Consider the following 22,975-nt stretch of genomic DNA (forward strand, 5'->3'; position numbering starts at 1 on the left):
AAGGGGACAGAGGGACACCCGGAGACATCCCCAGGGGACAGAGGGACACCCAGAGACACACCCGGGGGACAGAGGGACACCCAGAGACACACCCGGGGGACAGAGGGACACCCAGAGACAACCCTGAGGGACAGAGGGACACCCAGAGACACACCCGGGGGACAGAGGGACACCCAGAGACATCCCTGAGGGACAGAGGGACATCCAGACACACCCGGGGGACAGAGGGACACCTAGAGACACCCCCCAAGGGACAGAGGGACACCCAGAGACATCCAGAGACACACCCAGGGGACAGAGGGACACCCAGAGGGACTGGGCTGAGTTCACTGAGAGCCGAGTTTACCCAGGGCTGAGTTTACCCAGGGCTGAGATGACTCAGAGCTGAGTTTATCCAGGGCTCAGAGCTGAGGTCACTGAGCTGAGTTTATCCAGGGCTAAGCTTACCCAGGGCTGAGCTGACGGGGATTTTCACCACCAGTAAAGGACGCCGTGCCTGCAATATTTCACTTGCTTTATTATCAAATTCAGACTGTTTACATCTGTCATGTCAACGAGATGCCACAACTACAAAAAAAGATTGTGCCACGTTGCAGATTCCGATGCAAAAAACCCGGTAAAATGCTCATTTCACCCGTTTAAAAAAAGGACTTAAAATTTTACTCCAGAAAGCAACTGGGTGGGGGTTTTTTTGTTGTTGTTGGTTTTTTTTCCTGAACACCTTTAACATCCAGTCAAAACTCATACGGTTAACGAGGAGAAAAGAGAGAGAGAGAGAAAAAAAAAACCCAAAATAAAAATCGGGAAATAAAAATAACAAGCCCTGGTTTTGTGTTAAAGAGATAAAAAGGAGGGAGGGGGAGGAGGAGGAGGAGGAGGAGGAGGAGGAGGAGGAGGAGGAGGAGGAGGAGGAGGAGGAGGAGGAGGAGGAGGAGGAGGCTCAGGCGTTGCGGTCGATCCGCACGTCGATCTCGCGGCCCCGGAGCTGGATCCCGTTCATCATCCGGCAGGCGCGTTCCGCCACCTCCGGGGACTCGAACCGCACCACCCCACAGCCCTTGGACTTGCCGTTCTCCATCTTGATGTCGGCGTAGAGGACGTGCCCTGAGGGGAGACATGGCGGGGAGGGGGGTTAGAGCAGGGAGGGAAGGGATTTGAACGTCATCCCCATAGCACCACCGGGTAATCAGAGCTCCAATCAGTCCAGCGGTTTAATTACCTAGGGAGCTTCATCTCCTTGGATGGTAAGATTGAGGGAGAATCATGGAATCAGCTGGGTTGGAAGGGACCTCTGAGATCATCAATCCAACCCTTGATCCAACCCCGCTGTGGTTCCCAGCCCATGGCACTGATGCCACATCCAGTCTCAGCTTAAAAACCTCCAGGGATGGAGAATCCCCCCCTTCCCTGGGCAGCCCATTCCAATGGCTGAGCACCCTCTCTGCAAAGAAATTCTTCCCGATATCCAACCTAAACCTCCCCTGGCACAGCTTCAGACCGAGCCCTCTTGTCTTGCTGATGGTTGCCTGGGAAAAGAGACCAACCCCCCCCCGGCTCCCCCCTCCTGTCAGGGAGTTGGAGAGAGTGAGGAGGTCTCTCTCTCTCCCCTGAGACCTCATGTCTGCATGAGACCATGCAGCAACCACAAACTGGGGACAGAGTGGCTGGAGAGCAGCCAGGCAGGAAGGGAGCTGGGAGTGGGGATGGACAGGGAGCTGAACAGGAGCCAGAGTGTGCCCAGGGGGACAAGAAGGCCAATGGATCCTGGCCTGGAGCAGGAACAGTGTGGCCAACAGGGCCAAGGAAGTGATTCTGCCCCTGGACTCAGTGCTGGTGAGGCCACCCCTGGAGTGCTGTGTCCAGTTCTGGGCCCTCAGCTCAGGAAGGACATTGAGGGGCTGGAGCAGGTCCAGAGGAGAGCAACGAGGCTGGGGAAGGGACTGGAGCACAAGTGCTGTGAGGAGAGGCTGAGGGAGCTGTGCCCTGTCCCTCCATCCCTTGTCCCAAGTCCCTCTCCAGCTCTCCTGGAGCCCCTTTAGGCCCTGAAAGGGGTTTAAGGAATCCTTGGAACCTTTTCTTCCCAACCCGGCCTTGGACACTTCCAGGGATGGAGCAGCCACAGCTTTCCTGGGAATTCCATCCCAGCCCCTCTCCACCCTCCCATGGAAAAATTCCTTCCCAATATCCCATCTCAATTCCTCTCTTTCACTTTGAAGCCATTCCCTGTGTCCTGTTCCTCCATCCCTCCCTCTCCTGGAGCCCCTTTAGGCCCTGGAAGGGGCTCTCAGGTCTCATCCACAGGATAAACCCAACCCAGAGATGGAAAAGGGGACAAAAGCTTTGGAAAAGCAGGTGTTGACTGGGTTAGGAACTGGCCACATATTCCCATTCATTTCTCCCAGGAATTACCAGGGATCAAAAAATCACTTACCACATTCATTAAATTTATCTTTCAGCATTTTCCATGTAAAATCAAAAGGCAGCTGTGGAAAAGAGAAGAACAAACCATTACTGAGGCTCTGCTGAACAATCTGCAACATTCCCAACTCCCCAAAATCCTGGGATAGCCAGTGAGAGAACCACGGAGTCCTGGTCCTCCAGGAGCTCTTCTCCTGGGAAGGAAATGGCTCCAGCTCCCAAAATTTGGCAGCATCCGATGTTAGATATTGTGAGTGAAAACTGAGCAGGGATGAGAGCAACAGGTCAGCCCTGATTCCATGGAATGGGGGGAGAGGAAAAGGGGGGAAAGGCAAGGAAGAGGGGGGAAAGAGAAAAGGGAGGGAAAGAAAAGGAAAAGGGGGGAAAGGAAAGGAAAAGGGGGGAAAGGAAAGGAAAAGGGGGGAAAGGAAAGGAAAAGGGGGGAAAGGAAAGGAAAAGGGGGAAAGAGAAAAGGGGGAGAAAGGAAAGAAAAGTAGGGGAAGGAAAGGAAAAGGGTGAGAAAGAGAAAAGAGTGGGAAGGGAAGGAAAGAAAAAGGAGGGAAAGAAAAGGAAAGGGGTGGGAAACAAAAAAAAGGGTGGGAAGGAAAAGGGCAGGAAGGAGGGAAGGAAAAGGGCAGGAAGGAGGGAAAGAAAAGGAAAGGTGGGAAGGCAAGGAATAGGGTGGGAAGGCAAGGAATAGGGTGGGAAGGCAAGGAAAAGGGAGGGAAAGAAAAGGAAAAGAATGGGAAGGAAAGAAAAGGGCGGGAAGGAAAGAAAAGGGTGGGAAGGAGGGAAAGAAAAGGGGCACAAAGGCAAGGAATAGGGTGGGAAGGCAAAGAAAAGGGTGGGTAGGCAAGGAAAGGTGGGAAAGAAAAGGAAAAGAACAGGAAGGAAAGAAAAGAATGGGAAGGAAAAGGGCAGGAAGGAGGGAAAGAAAAGGAAAGGTGGGAAAGGGTGGGAAGGCAAGGAAAAGGGCGGGAAAGAGAAGGGTGGGAAGGCAAGGGAAAAGGTGGGAAAGAGTGGGAAGGGAAGGGAAGGAAAAGGGGGCCCAGAGAGGCCTGACTCACGTTCCTGACGAAGATCTGACAGGCTTTCCGGGCCACCCCCGCCGCGGGGCCTCCGGCTCCTCCCAGGGGTCCGGCGAAGTTGCCGGCGAAGTTGCCCCGCTCCATGTCCATGGGCCTCTCGAAGTTGCTGCCCATGGCCAGTCCCATGCGCTCGATGCCCGCTCCCATGCCCTGCCCCAGGGGGGGCCCCATCCTCTCCATGTTGGCGGCCCCCAGGCGCTCCAGGCCCATCCTCTCCATGCCAGCGGCTCCCATGCGCTCCAGGCCGATCCTCTCCATGGGCGGCGCCCCGATGCGCTCCAGCCCCGCCGGCATCCTCTCCAGGACCTGCCCCATGCCCGCGCCCATCCCGGCGGGCACCATGCGCTCGATGCCCAGCCCCATGCGCTCCATGCCCGAGCCCATGCGCTCCACGCCCGAGCCCATCCTGTCCATGGCGCCGCCCACGCGGTCGATGGCGGCGCCCATGCGGTCGATGCCGAAGCCGATGCCGGAGCCCATGCGGTCGATGCCGGAGCCCATGCGCTCCATGGCCGGGCCCATCCGCTCCATGTTGGGCGCCAGGTGGTCGATGCCCAGCGGGGCCATGCGCTCGATGCCCGAGCCCATCCGCTCCACGTTGGAGCCCATCCGGTCCAGGACCAGCCCCATCCTGTCGATCTCGGAGCCCACCCGCTCCATGCCGTGCCCCATCCCGGCCGGAATCCTCTCTATGCCCGAGCCCATGCGATCGATGCCAGGGGCCATCCTCTCGATGCCAGGAATGCTGGCATTGCCACCACCTGGAACACAACACAGGGATGAGCAGGAATTAGACAGGGACAGCCTTAACACCTTCCTGAAATAATTTATCACTCCTGAAATAATTTATCATTCCTGAAATAATTTATCATTAGGAATGCTGGCATTTCCAAAACCTGGAACACAACACAGGGATGAGCAGGAATTATCCTGAAATAACTTATCCTCAGGAATGCTGGCATTGCCACCACCTGGAACACAACACAGGGATGAGCAGGAATTAGACAGGGACAGCCTTAACACCTTCCTGAAATAATTTATCACTCCTGAAATAATTTATCATTCCTGAAATAATTTATCATTAGGAATGCTGGCATTTCCAAAACCTGGAACACAACACAGGGATGAGCAGGAATTATCCTGAAAGAATTTATCCTCAGGAATGCTGGCACTGCCACCACCTGGAACACAACACGGAGGTGATTGGGACAAAAGAGCCTTAACACCTTCCTGAAATAATTTATCATTCCTGAAGTAATTTATCATTCCTGAAATAATTTATCATTCCTGAAATAATTTATCATTCCTGAAATAATTTATCATTCCTGAAATAATTTATCATTCCTGAAATAATTTATCATTCCTGAAATAATTTATCATTCCTGAAATAATTTATCATTCCTGAAGTAATTTATCATTCCTGAAATAATTTATCATTCCTGAAATAATTTATCCTCAGGAATAGGGTGTGTTTCCACCACCTGGAACACAACACAGGGATGAGCAGGAATCATCCTGAAAGAATTTATCCTCAGGAATGCTGGCAGTGCCACCACCTGGAACACAACACAGGGATGAGCAGGAATTAGACAGGGACAGCCTTAACACCTTCCTGAAATAATTTATCATTCCTGAAAGAATTTATCCTCAGGAATGCTGGCGTTTCCAAAACCTGGAACACAACACAGGGATGAGCAGGAATTATCCTGAAATAACTTATCCTCAGGAATGCTGGCATTGCCACCACCTGGAACACAACACAGGGATGAGCAGGAATTAGACAGGGACAGCCTTAACACCTTCCTGAAATAATTTATCACTCCTGAAATAATTTATCACTCCTGAAATAATTTATCACTCCTGAAATAATTTATCACTCCTGAAATAATTTATCCTCAGGAATGCTGGCATTGCCACCACCTGGAACACAACACAGAGGTGAGCAGGAATTAAGACAGGGAAAAATATATTCCTGAAATAATTTATCCTCAGGAATGCTGGCGTTTCCAAAACCTGGAAGACAACACAGGGATGAGCAGGAATTAGATAGGGACAAAAATGCCTAAACATCTTCTCATATTCCTGAAGTAATTTATCATTCCTGAAAAAATTTATCATTCCTGATTATGATTTTTATGTGCAGTAAATGGAATTTAGTTCATGTACTCACCTATTCCTCTCTCCAAGGTCTCTCCAAAACTCCGGGACATTCCCATTTCATTTCTTCCAAATTCTCTCTCAAATCCTCCCCCCATGGCACGATCCATCTCTGGAAAGATGGAATTGGGAAGGTCAGGGGGTCTCAGAGATGGAATTGGGGAAGTTCAGGGGGTCTCAAAGATGGAGTCGGGAAGTTCAGGGGGTCTCAAAGATGGAGTTGGGAAGATCAGGGGGTCTAAAAATGGAGTTGGGAAGGTCAGGGGGTCTAAAGGTGGAGTTGGGAAGGTCAGGGGGTCTCAAAGATGGAGTTGGGAAGTCCAGGGGGTCTAAAGGTGGAGTTGGGAAGTTCAGGGGGTCTCAAAGATGGAGTCGGGAAGTTCAGGGGGTCTCAAAGATGGAGTTGGGAAGATCAGGGGGTCTAAAAATGGAGTTGGGAAGGTCAGGGGGTCTAAAGGTGGAGTTGGGAAGGTCAGGGGGTCTCAAAGATGGAGTTGGGAAGTCCAGGGGGTCTAAAGGTGGAGTTGGGAAGTTCAGGGGGTCTCAAAGATGGAGTCGGGAAGTTCAGGGGGTCTCAAAGATGGAGTTGGGAAGATCAGGGGGTCTAAAAATGGAGTTGGGAAGGTCAGGGGGTCTAAAGGTGGAGTTGGGAAGGTCAGGGGGTCTCAAAGATGGAGTTGGGAAGTCCAGGGGGTCTAAAGGTGGAGTTGGGAAGTTCAGGGGGTCTAAGAGATGGAGTTGGGAAGTTCAGGGGGTCTCAGAGATGGAGTTGGGAAGTTCAGGGGGTCTCAGAGATGGAGTTGGGAAGTTCAGGGGGTCTCAGAGATGGAGCTGGGAAGGTCAGGGAGTCTAAAGATGGAATTGGGAAGTTCAGGGGGTCTCAGAGATGGAGTTGGGAAGTCCAGAGAGTCTCCAAGATGGAACTGGGAAGTTCAGGAGGTCTCCAAAGATGGAGTTGGTAAGTTCACAGGGTTTTCCAAGATGGAAGTTGGGACATTCAGGGGGTCTAAAGATGGAGTTGGGAAGCTCAGGGGGTCTAAAGATGGAGTTGGGAAGGTCAGGGGGTCTCAAAGATGGAGCTGGGAAGATCAGGGGGTCTCAAGGTGGAGTTGGGAAGGTCAGGGGGTCTAAAGATGGAGTTGGGAAGGTCAGGGGGTCTAAAGATGGAGTTGGGAAGGTCAGGGAGTCTAAAGATGGAATTGGGAAGTTCAGGGGGTCTCAGAGATGGAGTTGGGAAGGTTAGGGGGTCTCCAAAGATGGAGTTGGGAAATTCAGGGGGTCTCAAGGATAGATTTGGGAAGTTCAGGGGGTCTAAAAGTGGAGTTGGGAAGTTCAGGGGGTCTAAAGGTGAAGTTGGGGAAGTTCAGGGGGTCTCAAGGATGGAGTTGGGAAGTTCAAGGGGTCTAAAAATAGAGTTGGGAAGTTTAGGGGGTCTCCAAAATGGAGTTGGGAAATTCAGGGGGTCTCCAAGATGGAGTTGGGAAGCTCAGAGGGTTTTCCAAGATGGAAGTTGGGACATTCAGGGGGTCTGAAGATGGACTTGGGAAGTTCAGGAGGTCTAGAAATGGAGTTGGGAAGGTCAGGGGGTCTCCAAGATGAAGTTAGGAAGCTCAGGGGGTCTCAGAGTTGGAAGCTGGGAAATTCAAGGGGTCTCAAAGATGGAATTGGGGAAGTTCAGGGGGTGTAAAGATGGAGTTGGGAAGTTCAGGGGGTCTAAAAATAGAGTTGGGAAGGTCAGGGGGTCTCCAAGATGGAATTGGGAAGTTCAGGGTGTCTAAAGGTGGAGTTGGGAAGTTCAGGGGGTCTCCAAGATGAAGTTGGGAAGTTCAGGGGGTCTCAAAGGCTCCTGAGAGAACATTTTAACACCAAAATAATTTTTAAAGATTCCCAGCAAGGGAAGGTTTTTCTCGTGTTCTCCTGAGCATTTTGTGGTGCCTTCACGAGTCCAAAACCCCAAGGAAAAGCAGGACTCATCCCAAATATTTCTGAGGCTCTGGAAAAGCCTTTCTGGTGAGCACAGAATCTTTTTGAACCAACCCTTCCCAGCAGCATCAATAAATGACTTATTCTGGGTCAGCTCGGAGGCCACGAGTGACTCAGGGACACTCTGTCAGCTGGAAAAGCTTCCAGTTATTCCCAAATAAAGCTGAGAAGAGGGATACACTCCCAGGGAACACACAGGAGGGGCTGGACACACAAAAACCCCAGTGCCTACCAGTCATCCTGCCCATGTTCATCCCGGCTGGGAAGCGTCCGATGTTTTCCATGGCACCGAAGGGACCTTCCATTCCTATAAAAACAAACCAACAACAACAAAAAAAGGGATTTTCCAGGGATTCTTTAGCAGTGCATTTCAACTCCTATAAAAAAGAAAAAAAAAAGGGATTTTCCAGGGATTCTGTAGCAATGCATTTCAACTCCATGCTGAACACACACAGCAGGGAGACGAGTCTGTGTCGCCGATTCCCAAAGCAGGATTTGGACAAACCACCCTAAAATCATGGATAAATCATGGAATTACAGAGCAGCTCGGGAGGGACCTTAAGGATCATCCAGTGTCAAGCCCCAGGGATGTTATTCCCTGGATCTCCTAAAGAAAGGAGGCTCCTGGTGATGTTTTATGGGAATGTGGAGGGACATGTCTGTGAATCGCTGGCACGTGGCCCCTTCCCAGGGGTGGGAACAGGCTTTGGGAATGGGAATTTTCCAAGGCAGAGGAGAACAGGACTAGTTCCAATAAAGACAGAGGGCCAGGAGTGCTGCTGGGGGGGTGGTGGGTTGGGTTTTGGTAGCAGGGAGGGGCTACAGGGGTGGGTTCTCTTGGAAGCTGCCGGAAGCTTCCCCTGTCCCGTGGAGCCAATTCCAGCTGCTCCAGGATGGGCTTCCAAGGCCGAGCCAGTCAGGAGTAATAACAGCTCTGGGATAACATATTTAGGAACAGAAGGTTGTGGCACGGAAAGAATTCCAGCCAGGGAAGAGAATATGGGAACAAGGAGATAGACACCAGGGGTGGGGCAGGAGGAGGGGCAGGAGGAGCTCCAGGTGCTGGAGCTGAGGCCCTGCAGCCCCTGGGGGATTATCGGGGTGCAGAGACCCCCCTGTGCCCATGGGGGGGGACATTGGGGTGCAGAGACCCCCCTTTGAAGCCCATGGGAGGTCACAAGGGTGCAGAGATCCCCCTGTAGCCCCTGGGGGATTATTGGGGTGCAGAGACCCCCCTGCAGCCCCTGGGGGATTTTTGGGGTGCAGAGACCCCCCTGCAGCCCCTGGGGGACTTTTGGGGTGCAGAGACCCCCCTGCAGCCCCTGGGGGACTATTGGGGTGCAGAGACCCCCCCCTGCAGCCCATAGGGAGTCACAGGGGTGCAGAGACCCCCCTGTGCCCATGGGGGGGGGACTATTGGGGTGCAGAGACCCCCCTATAGCCCATAAGGGGTCACAAGGGTGCAGGGACCCCCCTGTGCCCATGGGGGACTATTGGGGTGCAGAGACCCCCCTATAGCCCATAAGGGGCCACAAGGGTGCAGAGACCCCCCTGTGCCCATGGGGGGGGGACATTGGGGTGCAGAGACCCCTCTGCAGCCCATGGAGGAGCCCAGGATGGAGCAGGTGGATGCAGGAAGGAGGATGTGATCCCATGGGATCCCCAGGATGGAGCAGGTGGATGTAGGAAAGAGGATCTGACCCTGTGGGATCCCCAGGATGGAGCAGGTGGATGCAGGAAGGAGGATGTGACCCTGTGGGATCCCCAGGATGGAGCAGGTGGATGCAGTAGGAGGATGTGATCCCATGGGATCCCCAGGATGGAACAGGTGGATGCAGGAAGGAGGATGTGACCCTGTGGGATCCCCAGGATGGAGCAGGTGGATGAGGAAGGAGGATGTGATCCCATGGGATCCCCAGGATGGAGCAGGTGGATGCAGAAGGAGGATGTGATCCCATGGGATCCCCAGGATGGAGCAGGTGGATGCAGAAGGAAGCCCAGGATGGGGCAGGTCCTGCTGGGGACCTGCAGCCCACGGAGAGAGCAGGAGACTCCTGGTGGTGTTTTATGGGAATTATCAACCATTCCCATCCACCTCCACTCAAAAAAAACCCCCCCAAGTTATTCCCAAACCAGTGATGATTTCCCAGCACCCCAATCCCTGCCAGACAAACCCAACTGAACCTCCAGGATTTTTAAGGAACCCCAGCTACAGATACATCAAAAAAACCACAGCTTACCTCCCATTTTATTCATTCCAAAGCCCATGCCTTCCATTCCCATGCCTCAAAATAAAAGAGAAAGCTTTTATGTAGCACATGTCACTCTCAGAAAATTGCAGAAAAGAAATAAAAGCATCACATGGCACATCCACAGTTTGAACTGAAGAGCTTACATGGGATAAAAACTCTGAGGAGATTCCAACGTTCCTTGGTCAGGGTAAAAAAAAAAAAATAAAATAATAAATCATAAAAAAAAAAAAAAAATCAAGCAGCAAAAGGGAAAAAAAAAAAAACACCAAACAACCAAAAACACCCACTGGAATTTTAGAAATTGAAAGCTGAATGTGTGCTACTGGTTTGTTTTTTTTTTTTTAGGTGGCTCTTTTGAAAACTTGTTGTTTTAGACCAGATCCTACGGGAAAAAAAAGATTTGCAAAGCCCACTGATGGAGGAATTGTGTGGTTTTAGGAGTGACAGGTGGTTCTCAGAGTTCTCCTGGGGGATATTTTTGCAGTGTCTGCTGCTCAAGAGTCAGAAAACGAAGGGCTGTGTGTCGACCCCACAGTGGCACAAAAAAAAACCCAAAAAAAAAAAAATAAAAAATAAAAATACGGAGCAGTCGGTGAAATTCAGGTTTTCCATGATCAAAGCTCAATAAAAACTCGGTTGGTTTTAACATTCCTAAGGTCATTCCAGCTGGTTTTTTAATTTTTTTTTAATTTTTTTTTTGAGGGGGGAAGGCAAAACAAAGCTAGCTACCTTCTACACAGCTTAAAGCTCTCATGAAACAAAAGCATAGGAGTAATCTTCTTACCTCCAGGTCCCATGTTGCCCATTCCCATGCCTTTGTTTATATGATTTGCATCAATAGGTTGACCTCCAGGTCCTAATCCCATGCCAATACCACCAAGACCATCTGAAGAAAATATTCAGATATCAAAAAAGCCTCCTTTCGACAAAACAGCAAGTTTTTTAATTCTTTAAGTTACTGAACTTTTCATTCTCCAAAAAAAAAAAAAAAAAAATTAAAAATAATAATAATAATAAAAAATAATAATAATGATAATAATAATGATAAAAAAAGGAAAGCTTGCTGTGTTCCCCTCCTTTGGGGTGTGCACTTAAAGCAGGTCAGCAGGGGAGGAAATCCTGAGTGGATTTGTCCTGAAATAAGCTCCAAGCCAGCTCAAATTATGGGGTTTTAAATCATCCATTTTCCAGCTGACTGGTTGGAAGCTGACTCCTGAAAAATCACTGGCTGAGAACACTGCTTGGTTTTGTGGGAACTCCTGCAGTGGAGTGGGCAAATTTTGGGGGAGAAAGACGGATCTAAAAAACCTGGGCACGAACGGATCGCCCCGGACGGGCCAAACGGGGCTCGTTTCCCACCTACTGAGCCACAAAATTCCAAACCTCTGGTTCTGACAGCCACCTCTGGAATTCTGAGCACACAGCCAGCCTCTTCCCTGAGCAAACAAAAACATGGCATTCTCCTCCCAAGGGCAGGAATTTCCAGCTTTCCCCCCCCCCCCCGCCCCGACCCCATTAAAGGATTTTTCCCCCCAACCCCAAAGAAAAGAAGGAAAAGCCCTGATTTATTTTTTTTTTTCCTGGGATCAGGAAGAAAAAAGTTCTCTGCTTGCACTTGCAAAACAAACAACAACAACAAAAAAAAAAAATCAACAGCTCCAGTGGCATCAATGCTTTGCCTAAAGGATTCCCTGGAAACCAGGATTCCCTGGTTTCCAGCTCAGCGTCAGAAACACGGGAAAATCTTGTTTTAAAGAGATTAAATGAAATTAAATGAGGTCCTCCTTCCCCACCCCAGTAAAGGTCAAACAAAAAAAAAACAAACCAGGCTTCCAGTGGGATTTGGGTTTTTTTTTTTTTAGGATAATTCCATTGGAACCCAATGGTTTTCTCTTGGAGAAGAGGAATGGTGGTAAGAGTGGTTTTAATGCTGCTTTGGCAGACCCAGAACCTGCACTAATTAAGGGCTGGATTGATTGAGGATCCCTAAAACTGGGTCTGGTCCCCATGGGGGATTAACCAGAACTGGCTGAATTCATGGAATTGTGGAACTCCCAATGCTTTGGGCTGGAAGGGCCTGAAAGCCCATCCAGTTCCACCACAACAGGGGGATTAAAATTCCATTTCAGCCCCAGTTTTGCTGCATTTAAACCAATCCAGGCCGTGTTCTCCCTTTTCCAGCTCTTCCCTTCCAATCCCAGCTCTCCCTCTTCAATAATTCCATTTTATCCCAGGTTGGAAGGGACCTCTGGAGTCACCTCGAGCTGGTTATCCCAGACCATTTCCCAGGGATTTGGGAGTATTTCCAAGGATTAGAGACTCCACAGGTTCTCTGGGCAAGGCAGGCAACCTCAAATTCACATTTCCTGACGCTCAGATGGAGTCTGGGGTTTCCTGCTGTGGTTTGAGACGTGGAGTTGGAATTAATGAAAAGATTCCAAGTGGGAATTTGCAGCTTGGAGCCACCAATTATTTTGGATTTCCAGGCTCTTGTGTTTTGGTCTCTGGTTTCTCCAAAAAGAGCCTCTTGGTTCCTTATCCTTTCTGGACTGATATCCATGGATGAGACCCAGTTTCTGGATTTATATCCATGGATAAGATCCCTTTTCCTGGATTGATATCCATGGATAAGACTTCCTTATCCTTTCTGGATTTATATCCATGGATAAGACTCCCTTATCCTTTCTGGATTTATATCCATGGATAAGACTCCCTTATCCTTTCTGGATTTATATCCATGGATAAGACTCCCTTATCCTTTCTGGATTTATATCCATGGATAAGACTTCCTTACCCTTTCTGGATTTTTATCCATGGATAAGACCCCCTTTTTTCTGGATTTTTATCCATGGATAAGACCCCCTTTTCTGGATTTTTATCCATGGATAAGACCCCCTTTTTTCTGGATTTTTATCCATGGATAAGACCCCTTTTTCTGGATTTTTATCCATGGATAAGACCCCTTTTTCTGGATTTTTATCCATGGATAAGACCCCTTTTTCTGGATTTTTATCCATGGATAAGACCCCCCTTTTCTGGATTTTTATCCATGGATAAGACCCCTTTTTCTGGATTTTTATCCATGGATAAGACCCCCTTGCTGGATTTATATCCATGGATAAGATCCCTTTTTCTGGATTTATATCCATGGATAAGATCCCTTTTTCTGGATTTATATCCATGGATAAGATCCCTTTTTCTGGATTGATATCCATGGATAAGATCCCTTTTTCTGGATTTATATCCATGGATAAGACCCCCTTATCCTTTCTGGATTGATATCCATGGATATCAATTTGAAATTTATGTCCCTTTAGGAATTTGAAGAGCTGGGAGATTGTCAGGGAGAATCCAGATCCCATCCGAGGAGGTGCCTGCCGGACGATGCTCCCAGGAAATCCCACCACAAACAGGAATTTTAGGAGGCACTGGGATCTTGGAATTGGGACCTGGAAGCCTGGAGAAGGTGTTGGGATCCTGTTTTAGGCCAAGCTTCTGGCTGTGAGCTGAAAGGAGCCTCCAAAAATCCTCCTGATCGCTGTTTCCCCCCCCCCCGGATGGAGTTGGGAGGGGGTTTTGCATCCCAGTTTTTCCCTGGAATTCCTGGGGCTGGATCATGCAGGAAACACTTACGGGGGAGTTGTTGGGGTCTCTCTGGAGGGAAGAAATCTCCTTTGGGAAAGGCTCGCTCGTCCTAAACACAAACAGCACAGAGTTGGCAACAGGGGCAGGAAAATCAGCCTTGTGATTGAAGTTTATAAATGAAACCAAAGGAATTCAAAGCTCAGGCAACCCTCAAATAATAATTCATTTCTGTGCTGATTTTTAGAGTTAATATTTTAAATAGATTTATATTTCATAAATATAAGTTAATAAATTAATTTGAATTAATGCAGTTAAACAATTGATTGTAACAATTTAATTACTGGGGTTTATATTTAATATTTTAAAAATTATTTATATTTAATGAATATAATTTAATAAATTAATTTGAATTGATACGATTGAACAATTAATTGTAACAATAAATTAATTCCTGAATTTAATACTTGATATTTTAAAATATATTTATGTTCAATAAATATAATTTCATACATTAATTTGAACTAATACAATTAAACAATTATTTGTAGCAATAAATAAATTCCTGAATTTAATACTTAATATTTTAAAATATATTTATGTTCAATAAATATAATTTCATAAATTAATTTGAACTAATACAATTAAACAATTATTTGTAACAATAAATTAATTGCTGAATTTAATACTTAATATTTTAAAATATATTCATGTTCAATAAATATAATTTCATAAATTAATTTGAACTAATACAATTAAACAATTATTTGTAGCAATAAATAAATTAATTCCTGAATTTAATACTTATTAATTTGAACTAATACAATTAAACAATTATTTGTAACAATAAATAAATTAATGCCTGAATTTAATACTTAATATTTTAAAATATATTTATGTTCAATAAATATAATTTCATACATTAATTTGAACTAATACAATTAAACAATTATTTGTAGCAATAAATAAATTAATTCCTGAATTTAATACTTAATATTTTAAAATATATTTATGTTTAATAAATATAATTTCATAAATTAATTTGAACTAATACAATTAAACAATTATTTGTAACAATAAATTAATTGCTGAATTTAATACTTAATATTTTAAAATATATTCATGTTCAATAAATATAATTTCATAAATTAATTTGAACTAATACAATTAAACAATTATTTGTAGCAATAAATAAATTAATTCCTGAATTTAATACTTATTAATTTGAACTAATACAATTAAACAATTATTTGTAACAATAAATAAATTAATGCCTGAATTTAATACTTAATATTTTAAAATATATTTATGTTCAATAAATATAATTTCATACATTAATTTGAACTAATACAATTAAACAATTATTTGTAGCAATAAATAAATTAATTCCTGAATTTAATACTTAATATTTTAAAATATATTTATGTTTAATAAATATAATTTCATAAATTAATTTGAACTAATACAATTAAACAATTATTTGTAACAATAAATAAATTAATTCCTGAATTTAATACTTAATATTTTAAAATATATTTATGTTCAATAAATATAATTTCATACATTAATTTGAACTAATACAATTAAACAATTATTTGTAACAATAAATAAATTAATGCCTGAATTTAATACTTAATATTTTAAAATATATTTATGTTTAATAAATATAATTTCATAAATTAATTTGAACTAATACAATAAACAATTAGTTGTAACAATAAATAATTACTGACATTAATACTTAATATTTTAAAATATATCTATATTTAATAAATATAATTTAATGAATTAATTAAATTTAATTAATACCATTAAACAATGAATTGTAACAACAAATTAATTAATTTAATTACTGAGTTCAATATTTAATATATACTGATTTTTAGAGTTAATATTTCAAGTATATTTACATTTAATAAATATAATTTAATAAATTAATTTGATTTAATTAATACAATTAAACAATGAATTGTAACAATTGATTAATTTAATTACTGGTTTTATAGTTAATATTTTTTAATATATTTATATTTAATAAATATAATCTAATAAATCAATTTAATTATCACAACTGAAAATGAATTGTAACAATAAATTTAATTACTGAATTTAATATTTCATATTTTAAAATATATTTACGTTTCATAAATATAATTTAATAAATAAATTAATTTTATTCAATTAATACAATGAAAAAATTAATTGTAACAATAAATTACTGAATTTAATATTTAATATTTTAAAATATATTTATATTTAAGAAACATAATTTAATAAATAAATTAATTTAATTAACACAATGAAACAACGAATTGTAACAATAAATCAGAATTCATCACTTAAAATCCCACGGGATCGGGAAAATCCCACTGGATTTTGATCCAACCTTGAATCCAAACATGCCCCCAGACCAGGAGCAGAATTCCCAGCTGGAAAAGCAGGAAGGAGGGGCCTGGACTCACCATTTTCACGTGCATGGGTCTGTCAAAGAGCAGCTGCCCGTTGAACATGGCTGGGGGTCGTTAAGGAGCATTGTTCAAACCTGAAAACCCCAAAAACCCCCCCAGAAAAACCACATTTCTGAAGTTCCAGATCCCAGAGCAGCCAAAATCGGCCAAAATTTTGAGTTCTCCAAACCTAAAAACCCTCTGAAATCCAAATGTGTTGAGTTTGGATATTCAAAGTTAAATATTTCAATATTTGCAGTTAAAAAATGAGGTAAAAATTCAGCCCAAATCCTGCATTCTCCAAACCTAAAAACCCTTTGAAATCCAAATGTGTTGAGTTTGAATACTCAAAAGGGCTTTTTGAGTTAAAAATTCAGCCCAAATCCTGCATTCTCCAAACCCAAAAACCTTTGAAATCCAAATGTGTTGAGTTTCAATATTTGAAGGGCTTTTTGAGTTAAAAATTCAGCCCAAATCCTTCATTCTCCAAACCTAAAAACCCTCTGAAATCCAAATGTGTTGAGTTTCAATATTCAAAGTTAAATATTTCAATATTTGCAGTTAAAAAACCCCCTTTGAAATCCAAATGTGTTGAGTTTGGATATTCAAAGGGTTTTCTCCAATTGAAAAATGAGTTAAAAATTCAGCCCAAATCCTTCATTCTCCAAACCTAAAAACCCTTTGAAATCCAAATGTGTTGAGTTTGGATATTTAAAGGGCTTTTTGAGTTAAAAATTCAGCCCAAATCCTGCATTCTCCAAACCTAAAAACCCTCTGAAATCCAAATGTGCTGAGTTTCAATATTCAAAGTTAAATATTTCAATATTTGCAGTTAAAAAATCTCTTTGAAATCCAAATGTGTTGAGTTTGGATATTCAAAGGGCTTTCTACAATTAAAAAATGAGTTAAAAATTCAGCCCAAATCCTGCATTCTCCAAACCTAAAACCCCTTTGAAATCCAAATGTGTTGAGTTTCAATACTAAAAGTTAAATATTTCAATATTTGCAGTTAAAAAATGAGTTACAAATTCAGCCCAAATCCTGCATTCTCCAAACCCAAAAACCCTTTGAAATCCAAATGTGTTGAGTTTCAATATTCAAAGTTAAATATTTCAATATTTGCAGTTAAAAAAACCCCTTTGAAATTCAAATGTGTTGAGTTTGAATATTCAAAGTTAAATATTTCAATATTTGCAGTTAAAAAAACCCCTTTGAAATCCAAATGTGTTGAGTTTGGACATTCAAAGGGCTTTCTCCAATTGAAAAATGAGTTAAAAATTCAGCCCAAATCCTGCATTCTCCAAACCCAAAAACCCTTTGAAATCCAAATGTGTTGAGTTTGGATATTCAAAGTCAAATATTTCAATATTTGCAGTTAAAAAATGAGGTAAAAATTCAGCCCAAATCCTGCATTCTCCAGACCTAAAAACCCTCTGAAATCCAAATGTGTTGAGTTTCGATATTCAAAGTTAAATATTTCAATATTTGCAGTTAAAAAATGAAGTAAAAATTCAGCCCAAATCCTGCATTCTCCAAACCTAAAAACCCTTTGAAATCCAAATGTGTTGAGTTTCAATATTCAAAGGGCTTTTTCCAATTAAAAAATGAGTTAAAAACTAAGGTGAAGTTCATTAAATTTGACTCCAAACAAGTGGCTCCTCAGGAACTTTGTCCATTTAAAACAGGGGAAAAAAAAACAGGGGGAAAACAAGGAAAAATTCTCCTTATTCCCAAACCAACCCCCCCATTCCAGAGGGGGAACCACTTGGCCAAGTCTTGCTCCCAACAAGGAGGGAATTAACATTCCAAGAGAAATTCCAGGAGGGGAAAGGGGGGAATATTTCCCTCCTTTCCATGGCAGAGAGGTCACAGAGGGAAATATCTGACATTTGATTGTGGGTTGGGATTTTGGGAGTTTTTTAGGTTGCTTGGGCAGTGGAAGGACACAGGGAAGGGAGGGACACACCTGGATCAAACCCATGGACAACATGGATCAACATTCCCTAAGGAACGAATCCATGGGTACAGGGATTTGTTCCACTCATCCTTTACCTCCACCATGGCAATTCCAGGCAAATCTTCCCTCAGGATTGTGTTTTAATACACACATTTCCACATGGAATTTTCCATGTGGAAATCCTTTGCTGATGATCCTGAGCAACAATTCCTTGGAGATGGAATTATTTCCTGATTTCCTCATGTTTTCCACCCGCCCCAACTTGACTTCCCCCAACATGGCAACACCCTCAGCCGTCCCACACCCCGTGTTTCCACCCTGCTCTGTGATTTGCCCCTGGTTTTCCAGGTTTTTCCAAGGATACAGATGGCCTGCACGGCCTCCATGGCCATGGACAACACAGATCAAGCCCATGGAGAAGATTCCCCAAGGGAACGAATCCGTGGGTACAGGGATTTGTTCCACTCATCCTTTACCTCCAGCATGGCAATTCCAGGCAAATCTTCCCTCAGGATTGTGTTTTAATACACACATTTCCACATGGAATTTTCCATGTGGAAATCCTTTGCTGATGATCCTGAGTGACAATTCCTTCCACATGGAATTATTTCCTGATTTCCTCACGTTTTCCACCCACCCCAACTTGACTTCCCCTAACATGGCAACACCCTCAGCCTTCCCACACCCCGTGTTTCCACCCTGCTCTGCGATTTGCCCCCGGTTTTCCAGGTTTTTCCAAGGATACAGATGGCCTGCAAGGCCTCCATGGCCATGGACAACACAGATCAACAAGTCCATGGAGAACATTCCCCAAGGGAACGAATCCGTGGGTACAGGGATTTGTTCCACTCATCCTTTACCTCCACCATGGCAATTCCAGGCAAATCTTCCCTCAGGATTGTGTTTTAATACACACATTTCCACAAGGGAAAGAGAATCCCCTTGGCTGATGATCCTGAGCAACAATTCCTTAGAGATGGAATTATTTCCTGCTTTCCTCACGTTTTCCACCCACCCCAACTTGACTTCCCCCAACATGGCAACACCCTCAGCCGTCCCACACCCCGTGTTTCCACCCTGCTCTGTGATTTGCCCCTGGTTTTCCAGGTTTTTCCAAGGATACAGATGGCCTGCAAGGCCTCCATGGCCATGGACAACACAGATCAACAAGTCCATGGAGAACATTCCCCAAGGGAACGAATCCGTGGGTACAGGGATTTGTTCCACTCATCCTTTACCTCCACCATGGGAATTCCAGGCAAATCTTCCCTCAGGATTGTGTTTTAATACACATATTTCCACAAGGGAAAGAGAATCCCCTTGGCTGATGATCCTGAGCAACAATTCCTTAGAGATGGAATTATTTCCTGCTTTCCTCACGTTTTCCACCCACCCCAACTTGACTTCCCTCAACATGGCAACACCCTCAGCCGTCCCACACCCCGTGTTTCCACCCTGCTCTGTGATTTGCCCCCGGTTTTCCAGGTTTTTCCAAGGATACAGATGGCCTGCACGGCCTCGATGGCCTGCTCGAAGGTGACGGTGCCGATCCCACGGCTCTTCCCGTCCTTGTCCTCCAGGATGTCAGCCCTGACCACCACCCCGGCCATGCTGAACACCTCCTTCAGCTTCTTCCAGCCAACCTTGTAATCCAGCTGGAAAACAAGGGGAGTGTTGGGAATAGGAGTGATTTCCATGGAAAAAACAGCGTTAGTGCCTTATGTTGCCTTCCCCGAGTTTACAAGGATAAGAGGGAATGGAAATAGTGCAAAGGGCGGAGTTTTGTCCCAAAATTCTGATGAACAGACACTGGTCTGCAGGTACAGCTTAATTTAGGACTCCCCCAGCACAGGGGACCAACAAGACACAGATTAAGTGACTCCTTTGCTCCAAAATCCAGATAAATGGACACTGTGGAATTCAGGTACGACTGCCTTGGCACAGGGAACCAACAAGACACAGATCAAGCTACTACTTCACTCCAAAATCTGAATTAACAGACACTCTGCCATGTAAATACATCTTAATTTATAACCTCCTTAGCACAAGGAATCCACAAGACACAGATTAAGCTACTACTTTGCTCAAAAATCTGAATTAGAAGACTGATATATAAATACATCTTAATTTAGCACCGGGAATCTACAAGACACAGATGAAGTTTGTTCAAAAATCCAAATTAACAGACACTGGGACATGTAAATGTATCTTAATTTAGAACTCCCTTAGCACAGGGAAGCAACAAGACCCAGACTAAGTTACTGCTCTAAATCCAAATTAACAGGCACTGGGACATGCAGGTACCTCTTAATTTGTAACTTCCTTGGCACAGAGAATCAACAAGACACAGATTAAGCTACTACTTTGCTCAAAAATCTGAATTAGAAGACACTGACATATAAGTACATCTTAATTTATAATTCCCTTAGCATTGGGAAGCAACAAGACCCAGATCAAGTTACTGCTCTAAATCCAAATTAACAGGCACTGGGACATGCAGGTACCTCTTAATTCATCACTTTTTGGCACAGGGAACCAACAAGACACAGATTAAGTTATTACTCTCTTCAAAAATCCAAATAAACACACACTGTGGAATTTAGGCACAACTTCCTTGGCACAGGGAACCAAGAAGACACAGACTAAGTTCGTACTTTGCTCAAAAACCCAGATTAGCAACACTCTGCCATGTAATTTAAATATAATTTATAATTTAGAACCTCCTTAGGATCACCGAGACATCCAGGCCAGACTGAAGCCACCCAAGGCAGACGAAGCCCCTCCCAGGTTTTCCCAGAGCTGGAATTCCCAGGCAATCCCGCTTCCCACTTACGTTGGCCACGAAGACGGTGCTTCCCAACCTCCCTGCCTGCAGGGCGTGGATGATCTCGTTGGGAATGTTGGGATTGTTCAGGATGCTGGGCGGGATGTTGATCATTCCGGGGCCGCCGGGGCCGGGCCCGATTCCCATCCCTCCGGCCACCGCCATGACCTTCTGCATGGCCCTCCTGGCGTGCTCCCCGTCGGGATCCTGTGGGAAAACACACCCTCAGCATCCCAAAATCCAGCTGTTGGAAGGGATTCCCACCAGGAATGCCCCAGCATTCCTCTGGAATGCCCTTCCTGGTGGGCTGATTGCTCTGCTCCGAGGATGTTGTTCTCACCTCCCGTTCCCTCTCTCCTTTAAAGAACCTCTCCAACCCTCACCCAAGGATGTTTTTCCCAAATCCCAAATTGTTGTGCCACCTGTGCCAGGGCAGCAGCAAAGATTGTCTCCCATTAGGCCCAGCCTAAGGCAGCGAAAAGCCAGGCCTGAGGTTTCACTGCAGAAATGCAAATGTTCACACCCGTCCCTCCATGTTTATATTTGAAATAGGACATTGCTCAAATCAAAGAATATTCCATTGTATGAAATATAATATTCCATGATATGGATTATAATATTTTCCATATAGGACAGTCTAAGGCAGTGAAAAGCCAGGCCTAAAGTTTAAACTTGGTTGATGATCGACCATCAACCCAGTTTAAACTGGATCATCAACCCAGTTTAAACTGGATCATCAACCCAGTTTAAACTGGATCATCAACCCAGTTTAAACTGGATCATCAACCCAGTTTAAACTCGACCATCAACCCAGTTTAAACTCGACCATCAACCCAGTTTAAACTCGACCATCAACCCAGTTTAAACTCGACCATCAACCCAGTTTAAACTCGACCATCAACCCAGTTTAAACTCAATCAATCCAGTTTAAACTCAATCAATCCAGTTTAAACTCAATCAGCTTTAAACTCGACTGATCAACTTATAACTCAATTGAACAACTTTAAACTTTAATAATCAACCTTAAACTCAATCAGCTTTAAACTCGATAATCGACCAAGTTTAAACTCGATCGATCAAGTTTAAACTCAATCAATCAACTTTAAATTTGATGAATCAACTTTGAACTCAAGTCCAGCAGTGGTTCAACAGGTAAAACATAAAAAAGACTGCCTGGGTTTTTCTGGATTCGAGCTGTCAAATCCCACTTTTGCTCAGTTATTCCCGAGCCAGCCCTCCCCAGGCCCCGGAGAAGAGGAGCAGCTCTCACCTCTTTGACTTTGAGGGGCCTCCCCCCGAGGCTGTGCTTGTTGAGGACCTCGGCCGCCTTCTTCATGCTCTCCTCCATCTTGAACTCCACCACCCTGCGGGGACAGGACGCTCAGAGCCGGGGCAGGGAGGGTTTCCCGGGAATTCCACAGTCCCGGGATGTGCCGAGCGGGAAGGGAACCCCCAAGGAGCAGCAAATCCAACCCTGATCCCTGCACAGGACTCTTAAAATGTCCACTTTTTTATTGTTTGTCCCGTTTTAGTTTGGTTTGGAAACTTTCTTGTGTGGATGGAGCATAATGGGCACATATTAAAATATAGGGATGCATGGAATATATATATACATAAATACATATATATTAAAAAATATATAATATATATAAATATATTATATATATAATATATAAAAATATAAGTAATACATAGTGTATAAAAAATAAATAATATATAGTGTATAAAAAATAAATAATATATAAAGTGCATAATGTGCACATATTAAAATATAGGGATGCATGGAATATATATATACATAAATATATATATATTAAAAATATATCATATATATAATATATAAATATATTATATATAATTTATAAAATATAAGTAATATATAGTGTATAAAATATAAATAATATATAAAGTGTATAAAAAATAAATAATATATAAAGTGCATAATGTGTACATATTAAAATATAGGGATGCATGGAATATATATATACATACATATATATATTAAAAAATATACAATATATATATAAATATATTATATATATAATATATAAAAATATAAGTAATATATAGTGTATAAAACATAAATAATATATAGTGTATAAAAAATAAATAATATATAAAGTGTATAAAAAATAAATAATATATAAAGTGTATAATGTGCACATATTAAAATATAGGGATGCACGGAATATATATATACATAAATATATATATATATAAAATACATATAATATATATAAATATATTATATATAATATATAAAAATA

General features: G+C 43.4%; 1 protein-coding gene across 6 annotated transcripts in view; it reads right to left on the bottom strand.

The window, feature by feature from the left end:
* Nucleotides 1-497: 497 nt before the first annotated feature.
* HNRNPM (heterogeneous nuclear ribonucleoprotein M) overlaps nt 498-22,975 on the bottom strand; it is a 36,504-nt gene continuing 14,026 nt past the window's right edge. For 2 of the 6 annotated variants that reach the window (XM_032712023.1, XM_032712028.1), the window contains 13 exons: nt 21,979-22,072; nt 20,718-20,915; nt 19,386-19,539; nt 15,943-15,992; nt 13,532-13,592; nt 10,683-10,784; nt 9,887-9,931; nt 7,879-7,953; nt 5,677-5,775; nt 3,486-4,267; nt 2,432-2,483; nt 905-1,104; nt 498-855 (listed from right to left, as the gene is read on the bottom strand). In XM_032712023.1, the coding sequence (XP_032567914.1) occupies nt 941-1,104; nt 2,432-2,483; nt 3,486-4,267; nt 5,677-5,775; nt 7,879-7,953; nt 9,887-9,931; nt 10,683-10,784; nt 13,532-13,592; nt 15,943-15,992; nt 19,386-19,539; nt 20,718-20,915; nt 21,979-22,072 (1,876 nt within the window). In that variant the 3' untranslated portion in view covers nt 498-855; nt 905-940. Of the gene's footprint in view, nt 880-904; nt 1,105-2,431; nt 2,484-3,485; nt 4,268-5,676; nt 5,776-7,878; nt 7,954-9,886; nt 9,932-10,682; nt 10,785-13,531; nt 13,593-15,942; nt 15,993-19,385; nt 19,540-20,717; nt 20,916-21,978; nt 22,073-22,975 lie in introns of all 6 variants that reach the window. The other 4 variants (XM_032712025.1, XM_032712026.1, XM_032712024.1 and 1 more) reach the window with 4 other exon arrangements.

Source organism: Chiroxiphia lanceolata, chromosome 27, assembly GCF_009829145.1.
Source record: "Chiroxiphia lanceolata isolate bChiLan1 chromosome 27, bChiLan1.pri, whole genome shotgun sequence".
NCBI lineage: Eukaryota > Metazoa > Chordata > Aves > Passeriformes > Pipridae > Chiroxiphia > Chiroxiphia lanceolata.